Here is a 13,350-nt window from a genome sequence, read left to right on the forward strand (position 1 = left end):
TTTTTTTTACCTCCAGAATATAGTTCCATCCCTTTTCATTGAAGACATCATCTTGAAAATGCTCCCTATATACTTCTTTGGCTTCCTTGATTTTCTCTTTGGTCACCACTTTACCTGCAGTTTCAGAAACAGATGAAAGCTTAGAAACTTATAATGTTCATCAATTGATAAACTAAATACAGAAAGGTTCAGGCACAGCAAAGTCACTTTGCCTTCAACAAAGACATGAAGAATGTGTCAAATGCAGTATGTTTAAACAAAATTCTAGTTTAATTTATTATATGGATTAGGATGCTCAAGAAAGCAACAGGATAAAATACACTTGGAGTTTGCAGGTGACTCAGAACAATTTGAGACTACTATTCTTTTATGACGGTCAAAGCACTGTCAAGAGGTTTGGTAGTAGTGCTTTTCCCAGAGGAATGTTTTGATAGTGCAAGTTGACACAAGGGTTAAGCTACACTGCTCCAGGGAGAATCACCATGGAGAGGTGTTACAATCAATCTTTGACTGACCACTTTGTGATAGGAGCCAACAGACAAAGCACATGATTTGAATAAGCATTGCTACTGCTCTAGGGCCAATCATCTACCTTAGAGAACAATCCTCAGATTGCTAAAGACAAAAGAAATAAAATTATCAAGTGTTTGGATCATAATGGAATTTCAATCTTTGGCAGGATTGGCAGAGATATTCATTAGCTCAAGATAAAGACAAGTAAGTCATATGACTGAAGTTTTCCTTCTAAAGCTTGGCAGAAGGCAATCTCCATTCAGGTCAGAACAGGTGATACTTGTACATAATGCAAAAAACCAAACAGCGCCAAGGAATTTTCAGATGTTACCCTTAAAACTAGCACTGTTAAAACCATTTTCACATGTAGCTGACATATACCATGATCTAAGCTGAGGGGCATCCAAAATATAAGGAAAATTAAAACCATTATTGGTTTACACAGTAAACAAACCAGCAAATACAGACTGGAGTTTACGTTCAAAATGCAAAACGTGTTTTCCATTAAATCTTCTATCTGCTTGTGAATCCATGCATAGTCTTGCTTTATTTCCATCTATTTTAATTTAGCCCTCTGAAGTTGGGATATGCACACCTCTTCATTTTTAATAAACCATTGGCATAAATAAAGATAGTAGAGAGGTGTCTGAATTACAATTTTACGAGAGTGGACGACTTATTTGCAGAATCATATAAATAAGATCTTATGCATGTCACTACTTATGGTATACCAAGATAACCAGGAATTGTTTTAACTATAAGACTACAGGTTTGAGAAAAAATAAGATATTTATTTACAGGAAAAGTTTTACTGGAATTTTAAACAGTTACCTTTTAAATATTTATTCAGAATGTACTGTAAACCATAAAAAACAGTTTCTTCATATTTCACTTTCCTTAGTTTGGAATTTTCAGTCTTCTTCTCACGACATTCAAAGTAGGAATATACTTTGCTTGTGTTAGGTGGATATTGCTTGTAGTGTGTAACCTACATCGAGAAAAACTTCCATAAGACCTCAAAGCATCACTATAAAGCACAATAGAAATCATTTGGACATTAAAGCTTAAGAGTAACTCCCAGCTCTTCTGGACTGTTATTATTTATCCTTTCACATTCTACACCAAAGTATTTAGGAAATTTCCACAGTTTTAGCCTCCTTCAATTTTCAGTTCAAAAGACTGTCTTCCATATGGTATTCTTTACTTCTTTATCAAGTCTTTTCCCCCTAGAGTAATCTTCATGGTTAGCTCTTCCCTCCCCTGATAACTTTGCTTTGATTAACTGGGAAAGACACAGGCTAGGATTTTAGAAGCAGCACTGAACACCAACGTGCCAAATCAGTTTTTGCTCTCCCACACTTTGGCCAAGCCTAACAGCTACAGGAAGCACAAAATTCCATGACCCTACCACATATATCCTTGTATTTGATTGAAGTTTTGAAGGCTACAGTCCCATAGTTCAAATAAAACCTAGACTCAAGAAGGCATTGATAACAGCCTTTACCCAAGCATCTCATTCAACATGAGCAGAGTGGGTCTCTCAAACCCTAGTTACAAACCTGTTGCTGTCACTAGTGCTGTTAAAAATCTATCCAAGGTTTGTACCTCCCCACAATGTTTGCTAGATGGATTTCTTTTCCAAATTTGAAACACTTCACATTCAACATAAAGGAAGCATGAAAAGCTGCTGCCTGTGTGTATTACATGGAAACTGGTCATACAAACACACAATGCTATTCTGGATTCAACCATGACAGCTTTTCTTAGCTCCTTATTTTAAATCTAGCCAGAAATTTACTTTGAGTAATAGCAGCATTTGAAACAAGTACACTTTAAACATTTAAAAACTTAAATCCGCAAAATTTTATCTCCTCATGTGTAAAAAGCAAGCTCCATGCAAAATCCATAACTCCATATTAAACAAAAAGAATACACAATGACAATCGATGTTTAAACTACAGAATACATAAATCAGTTTAAGGCATCCCCAGAGTTGAAGCTATCAAGAGTTTTCCTAAATTATGATGAAAGTCTGTGAACAAGTCTATACATTACATAAGGAAAAGCTGCTCCTTTGGCTCAGTACAGCACAGTCATACATCAGAACAAAACTCAAAATGCTGTGAAAGTCACGTCTGAATTTTTTCAAAACCCTGTATTTACAGGTTAGAATATGAGTTCCTTATATGTTTCTTGCTTTATTTACTCCAAATAACTTTAAAGATTTCTGTTTCTAATATCACAAGGAATTGGAAAAGGGATAGTTTTACCACTTCTTCCTTCTTGTCCTGATCTTTTAAATGTACCTCTGACATTCTCAAAATAAAATATTTGAAAGTTTCCCATACCTGTATTGCTACAACTGTACATTAAAGGATTTTAAAACTTCAGTTTTCCTTTTCCTCTCAAATGTCATATAAATTTAGTATTTCACTCAGTTTGGACAATGAACTAGACAACTCAACTGAATTTTTTGGTTCTCCTACATCAGCACAAGGCTGTTATGGTTATGTTTCCAATGCTGCAAGGAAATATTTGAAAAATGACAAGGTCAATTTTCAGATCATTCTGTTGTCTTTACTTGCATGAGGTTTTCAAGGCCAATCAAATAAAACCCAAGCTTGTCATTGCAAGTTTTCTGCCTTCACTTCAAACAAAGCACTGCACCACAGACATTTATTGGAGCACAAACCTATTCTGTTACAATTCCACAGCCACTCAAAAGCAGAATGCTTAGGAGTAGTAATGTTAGTCTCGAAGACAAACCCTGGCTTTTAGATTTAGTTCTAGCTATTAATAAATGTCTCGCTTCACAAATTATAACATGTCCTTTCCTAGTTCTGTGCAGAACTTCCAAGGAAGTACATCAAACTGCCAGCTCACAGAAAACTCTCTGCATAATACCATCACATTTAAAGGAAAATAAAAAAGCCATACAAAAGAAAACACACACACACATCCCCATCCTCCTTTCTTTACTATGCAGCAGACAAAAATATGCTCCGTTTGACACGTCTTTCTAACTAATGGGTATATGAACACACACACACACATATGCTGGCTGCAAAACAGAACTTGAGAGCTGAAATCAAGCTGAAATGCAAACAGATTTATCCTTTATGGAGCATACCTGGGGACACAGATCCTCCTGACTACCTTAACAACAGTTTCAACCCAAAAAAACCCGCTCAAGTTCCTCAAACATTAAATCACAGGTTTAGCTAATTTTTCTGACATGAGACTAAATCTGAACTTAAAATTCATACTAGCTAGTGTCCAGAAAATAGTTATTTCTAGACATTCAAACCTACATGAAAATTTTGTGTACGACAGAAATGTCACTTTATTGACTTAGTTGCTTTAAGTACTTGAAGGAGATAATGAACTAATTTTACAAGTCACATGTGTAGTATTCAATTATATTCCTCATACATTAGAATCTATTTAAACAGTGAAAAATACACATCCCTGGCAATTACACTATTTACACCTGAGCAAACTTTACACCTGTAATTTTAAATGTGCTTCTTTTGACATTCCACAGAGCTGCTAGTTTTACCTATAAAGGTCTTTTAAATACTGCTTAGTAATTCAAGGCACAAACACAATCTTAAAAGTACCACACAACATCACAGCAGCAGATTGTGTTAGCTGTCATTTCTGGACTACTAGGACATGGGGAAATAATACCCATCTACCACAGTGGCGGTCAGGAGGTTTGGTGTGTACTGAAATGCCTCATGTAAAAAACAGCCTGAAAAAGGATCAAGCTCTGGGAGTGGGAACAGTTCACAGGAAATGAAAAGAACGCCACTGAAAACAAAACAAACCAATCACCACCACCAACAACAACAACAAAAAAAAACAAAACAACACTATGAGGCACTTGGACAACGAAAACTATGCTTCAAAAAATGCCTGATCTTTCCTTGTCAGATGAAGCTTTCCATCTTTCTGTATCCTAAAGAAGAGTGGAAAGGACAACAGCGACAATGTACAATATTTGAAATTAAATTTTATGTGACTTACAGATTGAGACAGTATTGATAAATCTATGCTTTCAGTTAGGGGATGACAGAAGCAGGACTTGTACAGATGGGCTCTTGATAAGCAGGAGTGACCATAAAGTCAATAGGAAATCCCTTCTCTTCAGGAAATAAAAAAAGAATTAAAAAAAAAATCAAACAGAAAATCAAACAAAAGCCTCTTACTGGGATTAAGAGACCCTTATAAGAAAACAACCCTCCCAAATATCTTCAAAGGCCTTTTGATGTTTAGTTCAAAGGCTGTGGTTTAGGTTTTGTCTACAAAACATATGACAAACAGCCTTGGAACAGCTACCTACAAAATTATGTACTATGACTGAAATAGAGCACTTTTATTCCAGTTGTGATAGCTCCTTATTAAATTTAATTCCAAAAAAGATATACTCTGAACAAAGAATACCTCCACAAGGACTACATCTGTTTAACTAAATCAAGTAGCCATTCAAGAAAAAGCATGAAGCACAAACTGCATTTAGATGAGCCATCCAAAAAACCACCTCAAACATTAAGAGTTAATTTTTAAGAAAAAGGAATTAATGGGTATTCATCACAAAACAGGGGCGACTGAGGTAAATGTTGCATTTTTATAAGCCGATAAGAAAACTTTAGGCATAAAAAAATACATATTCTTATAATCAACAAGCTTTGTTGGACAAGATATGGCAATGAAATTACTTTAAAAGGTTATTTAAGTCTATACAACTCAACCATTTAAAACCATGAGAAAAACAGATGTGACGTGTAGAGAAATCAGGCATGGCCAAAAATCTCCATCGGTGGTTAATTCCTGGTGCTCCCCTGGGTCAGATGCTAACATGAACCACCAGAAAGATGCACCTAAGCCTTTTCTACAATGAAGAAAACAAATCCCCAAACATCTACCCGGTAGGATCTTGCCTGTACTGTAACTCACACGTGATAAGACAATACCAGTTCAAGTAAGAGAGTCTTTGAATTTGCTGGAGTTATTTTGAAAAATCTTTAGTGCAAAAATGGGTACAGAACAACCCAGTCAACAAACCTGGGGCACCACACAGCCACAACCACGAAGAGTCAGAGGGACAGGTGGAAGTTAAGTCAGAGGTAGCATGGCCTGGAAGTAGCTGGGCCACTTGGCTAGGACACTGTAGGTCTGCAGCATGTAATTAGGGCCTGAGGCACAGGGTTGGTCACTGTACTGCAAGCCTTGATTCTGGAAGAGATACGTGGGGGATCCTCACTCCCTTATACACCTTACTGAGTTAGATGATTTTAGTGCAGTGGTACTGCTGGTATTAACACTGAGGAGACTTCTGCAAAGCACCTCCAAGAATCCCATGAATTGTCTTATTATGTAATATTTGCAAACATTGTGGAAAGAGGCCATGGTTTGAAAGACTGTTTTACCTAAACCTTTATGAGATTTAGCCAATGGAGCAGTTAAAAGCAAAGTTTGCTAATAACTTGTATGGAAAACAACAATGAGATGAACCAGTATTTAAGAGCAAAGGGAATGCTCTATCAGATATGCCTCATTGGGATGAGACATAACAAACAGCAGTTGTAAGGCAGTGCTGACCCCCTTCAGGAAAAAAACCCAACACAACTGTGACTAGCAGTTATATTCAACAGGGATGCTTTTGTAGCTTTCAAGAGGGAATACACACACCACAACAGTGGAAATGAAAACCAAACCAAGAGCAGGATGGTTAAATGATAAGCTTATTTGAACTAAAGAGGAAATGTCAGAAGAATCAATCTTTAATTAAACTCCAGAGAAAGGGCATCCAACAATAGCAGGTAAAGTGCAAGACACTCGCGAGTTTAAAAAAAAAAATAATTTAAGAGTCAAGTACAATCTTACTATTTTGATTATAGGAGCTTGAAATTACTGTAGAGAAAAAAGCCATAGAGAGACTCCAGGCCCCTTATTAGAATTCATAAGATTAAGATAATGTTTAAGAACCAAAGTGAGGATATTGGGAGATATCTGCTCTTATGAGATGAGAGAGATAAGGTAATGGAGGTTATGACTGAAGGATGACCTTGTACGATTTCTAATGTCTCTGTATTTGAGTTCATCCACCATCTCTTATACGTTGCAAAATAAGAGGACCAGTAGTGAGAAAAAAAAATAAAGAGATCAGTCAGAACTAAGAAAACTAAAGAAGAAAGCAACTGAATTCCTATGGAAGCTGCACACTATCAGCAGAGAGGCTGTAAATGACGAGGTCCACATTCATATAAAAAACAAGGTCAAGTGTAAGCACTAGAACTGAATGTATTCTAAATTTCTAAGAGAAAATACAGTGAGTAAAAACAGTGACACTTTGCAGTAGATTCCTTTATCACTAAAGATTTTCATGTGTTTTTGTTGTGGTTTAACCACAACTGGCAACCAAGCCCCACACAGCCACTCACTCACTCTCCTGGTGGGATGAGGGAGAGAATTGGAAGGGTAAAAGTGAAAGCAAAAGTCCTGTGCACATAAGCAAAGCAAAACAAGGAATTAATTCACCACTTCCCATGGGCAGACAGGTGTTCAGCCATTCCCAGGAAAGCAGGGCTCCAGCATGTGAAACAGTTACTGGAGAAGACAAATGCTATCACTTCAAACACTCCCTGCTTCTTCACCCAGCTTGATATGCTAAGCATGATGTCATGTGGTATGGAATATCCCTTGGGTCACTTGGGGTCAGCTGTCCCCATGTCCCCTCCCAACTCCTTGTGCACCCCCAGCCTCCTCGCCAGTGGGATGGTGCACGAGGCAGAAAAGGTCTTGACTCTGTGCAAGCACTGCTCAGCAAAATCAAAAATATCCCTGAACTATCAGCATTGTTTTCAGCACAGATCCAAAACACAGCCCCATACCAGCTACTAGGAAGAAAATTAACTCTACCTCAGTCAAAACCAGCACAGTTTTGCATCCAAGATTATCAGAAAAAAGATTACAAAATGCCTTATGTTTACTGTTTACACATTTGTGACTCCTCAGCTGTACTACTGCACATGCTGCTACATGTTTCCTATTCCTTAATGAAAAAGAAAAACAGTTACCCTTTCAACACTGAAAATTGCAATGATTCTGGAAGGGGTTACTTTTCCATTAAGTTAAAAATTGTCTGAATACCATACAGTTGCAGTGTTCCTTTAGAGCAATGATGTCTTGGGGTTTGTAACAGCACCATGTGACTGCAAATCAAAACTTGGAAGATAATGAACCTAGATAGAGTGAAGATTGCATCTTACGAGGAGTGCCGAGCCAGAAGTTTCCAATGATTTTCCACTGACAGAATTACAGGAGGTAAAAGAACACATTCACACTCCCATCACAAGATTTTAATTTAAAAAATAAGTATATATAGGCTGCTGTAACGAATACTTTGCAGTCGTTAAGTACTAGTCAAAATCAGTAGGCTAAAGAGTACTCATGTCTCTTCCTGGCATACCTCTAGCCTTCTAAATAAAGAATATACAGGCTGTCAAAGCCTAGAATAAACACACACTCACGTGAAGTGTTTCAGAAGTCAGTGCTCTCCTACATCCACTCAGAGTAAAAGAAGTACTTTGAAGTGACAAATACTTAAAATTCAACATGTAAGGCATAAAGAGTTAAAACGTATCTTTTAGGTTTCCTTGAAGCATCCAGAAAGAAATCAATTCTGAAACAGATCTCATTTACAGTCTAGATAGCAAGTCAGCTCCTCCTAAGGGTAATTGCATGGCAGCTTATTATAGCTATCAGCTTAATTACGAAACATGCCAAGCAACAGTAATAAATCTCATTGGCAAAGGCAAAATAAGCTATTATTACTTAAGTGAACAAAGTTCAGTCAATGGCCTTTCCCCACATGCAGCTCATGGTCCATCCAACCCAGGCCTGGTACGTGCCAGTCACAGGTATCTTCCCACTGAACAACACAGCTCTGCCAAGCTGATCTTCTCAATAGTTTCAGACCACATATACCCTGGAAGGTTTCTTGCCTTCGCAGAATTAAACAAATACGGGATAAACAGAGCATTGGGAATCAAAAAGAAAGAAAATGGAGTGGTAGTGTGTCAAGGACATCAGATGAATGAGGAACTGAAGGGTTTTGACCCTTTGGTTTGGGAAGGGCAGTGAGTGAACAGAACCCTCACTGTCACAGAAGGGCAAGGTTCCAGGGACTTCTTGCTAGAGACATAAGAATAAGATACCACACAGCACAAACAATGAGCTTCAAGGAGCCTGCTGATATCCCCTCGCAGCTTTCCAGCAACAAGGACTTTGACTTCAAATACTTCCCTTTTTCAGTAATACTAAGTCACTAGCAGAAAACTTTACTATGACAAATGCCACTGCTATAACTGGACATTCAGACAAAGAAGTTTCCCAGCTAACATTGATGAATCTGTTGAGAGTCTCATAATCTGAACACTTAAAAAGACTGCTGTTATTTATCAGCAAGTTGCACACACACCATACCATATGCCCATGCCCAGATTCTGAGGAGATGGCATATAATTCCCAGCACACAGGAGGAATTATACTGTTGGGGGATTTGTAGAAGCTTAAGAACATGTAACAAAGTACACAGGAAGAAAAATCTAACTGATGTAAAAACATTTATCTTGTTATCTGGTTTAGAGATAAACTGCACATTTTGAAGCCCAGCCTGAAAAATTCTGGAGCACTTGTACAATTGAGTAAGGTCCAGTCAATAATGGAAGCTCAGTACTGGATCCAGGGCACAGTTCACCTACTGGGAACTATTCCCATCCAGAAATATTCACTAAACTAGAAATCAGCATGATTCTCAGCAGTTTTTCAAAAACACTTAAGATTTTGAAACCAAGTATTTGATAATCTCTGTGATTTAAGAGGAAATGTCCTATGATCCACACAGAGACAGGAAAAGACACTGTAGAGGGAGGAGAGGCTGGATTAACTGTCAACAGACAGATCTTTGCCTACCAAATTACTTTGTTTCTGAAATTGTATAGGCACTAAACCAGTAACGAATTGTCTTTCCATCCCAAATTTTCAACTACAGCAACAGAGAACTGGGACACTGAAGCTAACACTCAAACTAATGAGTTGTGACAGATATGACGCGGAGATACCACAACTTTTTTCTCATGGACAGCTGCCTAAGCTAGGGTTGTACTGTTCAGTATGGTCTGCATGTATTTTTTCTTTCTGAGTTGTTTATTTCCAAGCGATTTTCGTCACCAACATTAGCTTGTATGGATCGGCATCTACTGCAACAGGATAAGCACGTCATCTTCTGATCAGATCCATGTTTTTTCTCAGAGTCTGAATGTTATATACATACAGTACTCCACACAGATGTTAGAGCTGTGGATACAGCAAAACTGTCTTTAAAAAAAGAAAAACCCAAGATCAATTCTCACTTTTGTTTTAATTGCTAGTAAGAGTGTTCGGTAACTCTGTAAAAAGCTTGATGTTGCAAACTACCTGATATTTTAGTGCAATTTTACTGAAAGTATTCTCACTAAGTGTGTTTCATTGATTAAGAAATGACAGTATCATCCAGGGAGAAGATAAGTGATGTTTGCTCATATTACCTAACAAGAAAAGAGCAGCTACTTGTTTAAGCATTGTTCAGAGATGCTGGAGTTCCTAAGATTTGGAAAAAAGCATATAGAAAGACATATAATTTCAATAGCCCTAACATAGCAGACAATTCCAACTGTTCTAAATATAATAGAAAATGCTCCTAGCTGCCGCAGAAAACCTCATCCAAATTCAGTTTTAAACTGGAAAAAAAAAAAAACTACCTCAGGCCTTTATTTGACCTCTTTAAAATTTCTACCACTCCCAGAATGTTACCAAGTCATCTTTCCTATGAAACAGCAAACAAAACAGAAGCAAACTGTTTTCCTGTCACTCTAGTGCTCCACATCACCACCAGTCCAGAGAATTTAGAAATCAAGTACATCCAGAGAATTTAGAAAAAGTAGTGTGCAAATTAGATTTGAGGTACCGCTTAAGCCCAGGCCTGCAGTATTTAATGTGATCAGCCTCAGACATGGAAGAAAACTGTATCTTCCATATTTGAATAAGTCAGATAATAAACACTTAAACATAGTTCATAAAGAGCCCTGTATCTAGATTAAGCCCTAAATGGAAGTGGTTTTGTGAGCCCTCAGTGGCAGTGTTAGGATGCTCTGAGCTGCTCCAAGGTTTATCAGCATCTCCTGTCTTCCAACACACCTTCCCACAAACAGCAAAAATAACTGTTAAGACTTTCTTTACAAAAAGAGCATCTTTATGTAATGTATAGTAGTAATAATGATGACGATAATGATAACAATTATAATAATACAGTAGTAATAATAATAATAGTAATAATAATATCACCTCCAGAGGGGGGTGAAGCTGGAAAAGGCACAACAGAGGAGCTGGAAAAGGCACAACCGTAGAAGTCAGCAATCGGAGCACATACTGAGGGGCTTGAACTTTGGTAGTTACTCAGTAACAAGAGCTGGTCACAACATAGCTTTAGCTTTTTCGACTCCTCTATCTACAAGTACCCTCCTCCCTGAAACTCATCCAAGCGGGAAAATGTTCACAGACCTAGAACATACTAAATGCTCGACAATGACAATCAGAACTGCTGTTGTTGTTTTGTTTAGGCCACTTTGACACTGCTCAAAGAAATAAGTGAGTTTTTCAGCCTAGGAGACGAGGGGCACATCTGTCCAGCCGGGCTGGGGAGTCGCACGCTGGCTCTGCCCACTGTCTGGAAGCTGTACATACATGAAGGCTGCGCAGAGGCAGGCCTTCGGCCCGGGCACATTCCGGGCACAGGTGCCTGGGAGGCACACCAGGAGCTCCCGGGTCAGGAACCACCGGGGCGGAGCGCGGACAGGGCGCCTGCACTTTGCCACCGCTTTCAGGGACACGATACCCAAATAATGAAGGCAGGGCTGTAGAGCGCGATTCCCCCGCTCTGAGCGAACACCTCGCCGAGCGAGTGTGACACCGCAGCAACGGAGTAGAGGGCTGGAAAACACGTATTTTGGGCCAGCCGGCTCCCGGGGCGCTCCGCACCCTCGCCGGGCACAAACCGTCGGGCACGAGCAGGGCAGAGTGGGAGGAAAGGAGCGACCGCCCGGCTGCCTCCCGTGCGCGCCCGCTCCGTGCCCGGCCGGGGGGGCGGGGGCCCGGCGGGGCCGGAGGATGCTCGGCGGCCCCCGCCTCCCATGTGCCCGCCATGGCCGCCCCCCGCTCCCGCGGGACGGCGGCGCCCTCCCCGCCCGCTTTCACTTTCTTTCCCGGCCCCGCCGGCGCTGCGCGGCCCCGGGCACCGCGCAGGGAGCGGCCCGGGGCTGCCTGGGGCGGGGGGGGAGCAGCCCCGGCCAGGCCTCCGCTGTCCCCCCGCGCCGCCCCGAGGCCAGGCACCCTCCGTGGCGCCCCGAGGGATCTCCCAGCCCCGGCCAGGCGGGCAGGGGGGCCGGTGGCGGCGGGGACGGCCTGGCTGGGCACCCCGCGGATGGAGCGTCCCGGCGGGTCCGGTGCCCGCAGAGGTGACCCCCGCCCGCCCGCCCGGCGTGCTCGTGCCCACCTTGTAGGAATCGGTGGCGAGGAGGATGTTGAACTCGGCGCCCGCCGCAGCGCACTCCATGTCGCCGAGCACCGGGAGGCGCCGCCGCCCGCACGGACCGGACCGGACCAGGCTGTGCCGCCGCCGCCGCTCGCGCTCGGGGCGGGGGGAGCGCGGGGAGCGCGGCCGGGGCGGGGACGCGGCCCCGCGGGCGAGGGGGGCCGGTGGCGGGGCCGCTGATTGGTTGAGCGGTGGCGCCGCTGCGGGAGGTGCCGTGACGTCACCGCGGGGAGGCCGGGGCCGGGGCTCTGGGAGGGCTGTGATTGGTCCCGCCGCCCGGCCGGTGCAGGGGGAGGGGCGGGGGAGCGCCTCGCGCCGCACGTTCCCTTTCATTGGGGTCCGGGCGGGGCCCGCTCGGTGACGTCACCGCGCGGCCGGCGCGCGATCGGCAGAGCGGGCGCGGCGGGGGGGAAGCGGCGGGCGCGTGCGCGGGGGGGCGGCGGGGTCGGTTTCGATTCTCGGCGGCCGCGGCTCTGACGGGAAAGGGCTGCGGAAGCTCCGCCCGGGCACCAGAGGATCTGAAGGCCAGGGCAGCCCTTACTTCAGCCGGGACCCTCGCACCGAGGGCCTGGGGTCGATGGCCCTGTGGAAATGGACCCCCCTGGCCTCCTGGAGGACCCAGATCTCCATCCACCTCCACACTGGTTGCTTCAGTGGGAGAACATGATGCTTTTTGATAGCAAATACTTCTTAGCCCTCTTTTCAGTAGGTTTTGATCAGAGATTACGTATAAAGTTACGTCTGCTTCCAGAAAGCTTACTTTCATACTCACTATAATTGTAACTGGTCTTCTAATCCGAGTAAATACTTGAGGTTTCTGAATCATGTTTATCCATCGTTTGAATTGTTCTGGACCACAGAACCTTCTTTTGGCACAAGGAGCAAATACAGATAGGATGGGTCAGGGTGGAAGGGACCACAGCGGGTCATCTGGTCCAGCCTCCCTGCCCAGCCAGGGTCATCCCAGAGCATGTGGGACGGGATTGTGTCCGGAGGGTTCTGGAATGTCACCAGTGAGGGAGACTCCACAGCCACTCTGGGCAATCTGTTCCAGTGCTCCGTCACAGTCGTTACATGATTTCTGTCATGGTGGCTCGGCCATGATGGGAAGATGGTCATCTCACTCTCTGCTAATTAGGTGTATGGAAAGAACTATTAACAGTGCTGCTGGTACTGCATTAGAAAAAGCTACTTAGTGAGCC

The 13,350-nt window shown here is 42.5% G+C and overlaps 1 protein-coding gene across 3 annotated transcripts in view; it reads right to left on the bottom strand.

Moving 5' to 3' along the window:
• NAMPT (nicotinamide phosphoribosyltransferase) overlaps positions 1–13,012 on the bottom strand; it is a 30,618-nt gene extending 17,606 nt beyond the window's left edge. For 2 of the 3 annotated variants that reach the window (XM_032687697.1, XM_032687695.1), the window contains exons 1-3: positions 12,110–12,263; positions 1,345–1,501; positions 11–114 (exon numbers count right to left, since the gene is read on the bottom strand). In XM_032687697.1, the coding sequence (XP_032543588.1) occupies positions 11–114; positions 1,345–1,501; positions 12,110–12,169 (321 nt within the window). In that variant the 5' untranslated portion in view covers positions 12,170–12,263. Of the gene's footprint in view, positions 1–10; positions 115–1,344; positions 1,502–12,109; positions 12,264–12,920 lie in introns of those variants that run through there. The other variant, XM_032687696.1, reaches the window with a different exon arrangement.
• Between the last annotated feature and the right edge of the window lie 338 nt (positions 13,013–13,350).

This window comes from Chiroxiphia lanceolata, chromosome 5 (assembly GCF_009829145.1).
Source record: "Chiroxiphia lanceolata isolate bChiLan1 chromosome 5, bChiLan1.pri, whole genome shotgun sequence".
NCBI classification, from domain to species: Eukaryota; Metazoa; Chordata; class Aves; order Passeriformes; family Pipridae; genus Chiroxiphia; species Chiroxiphia lanceolata.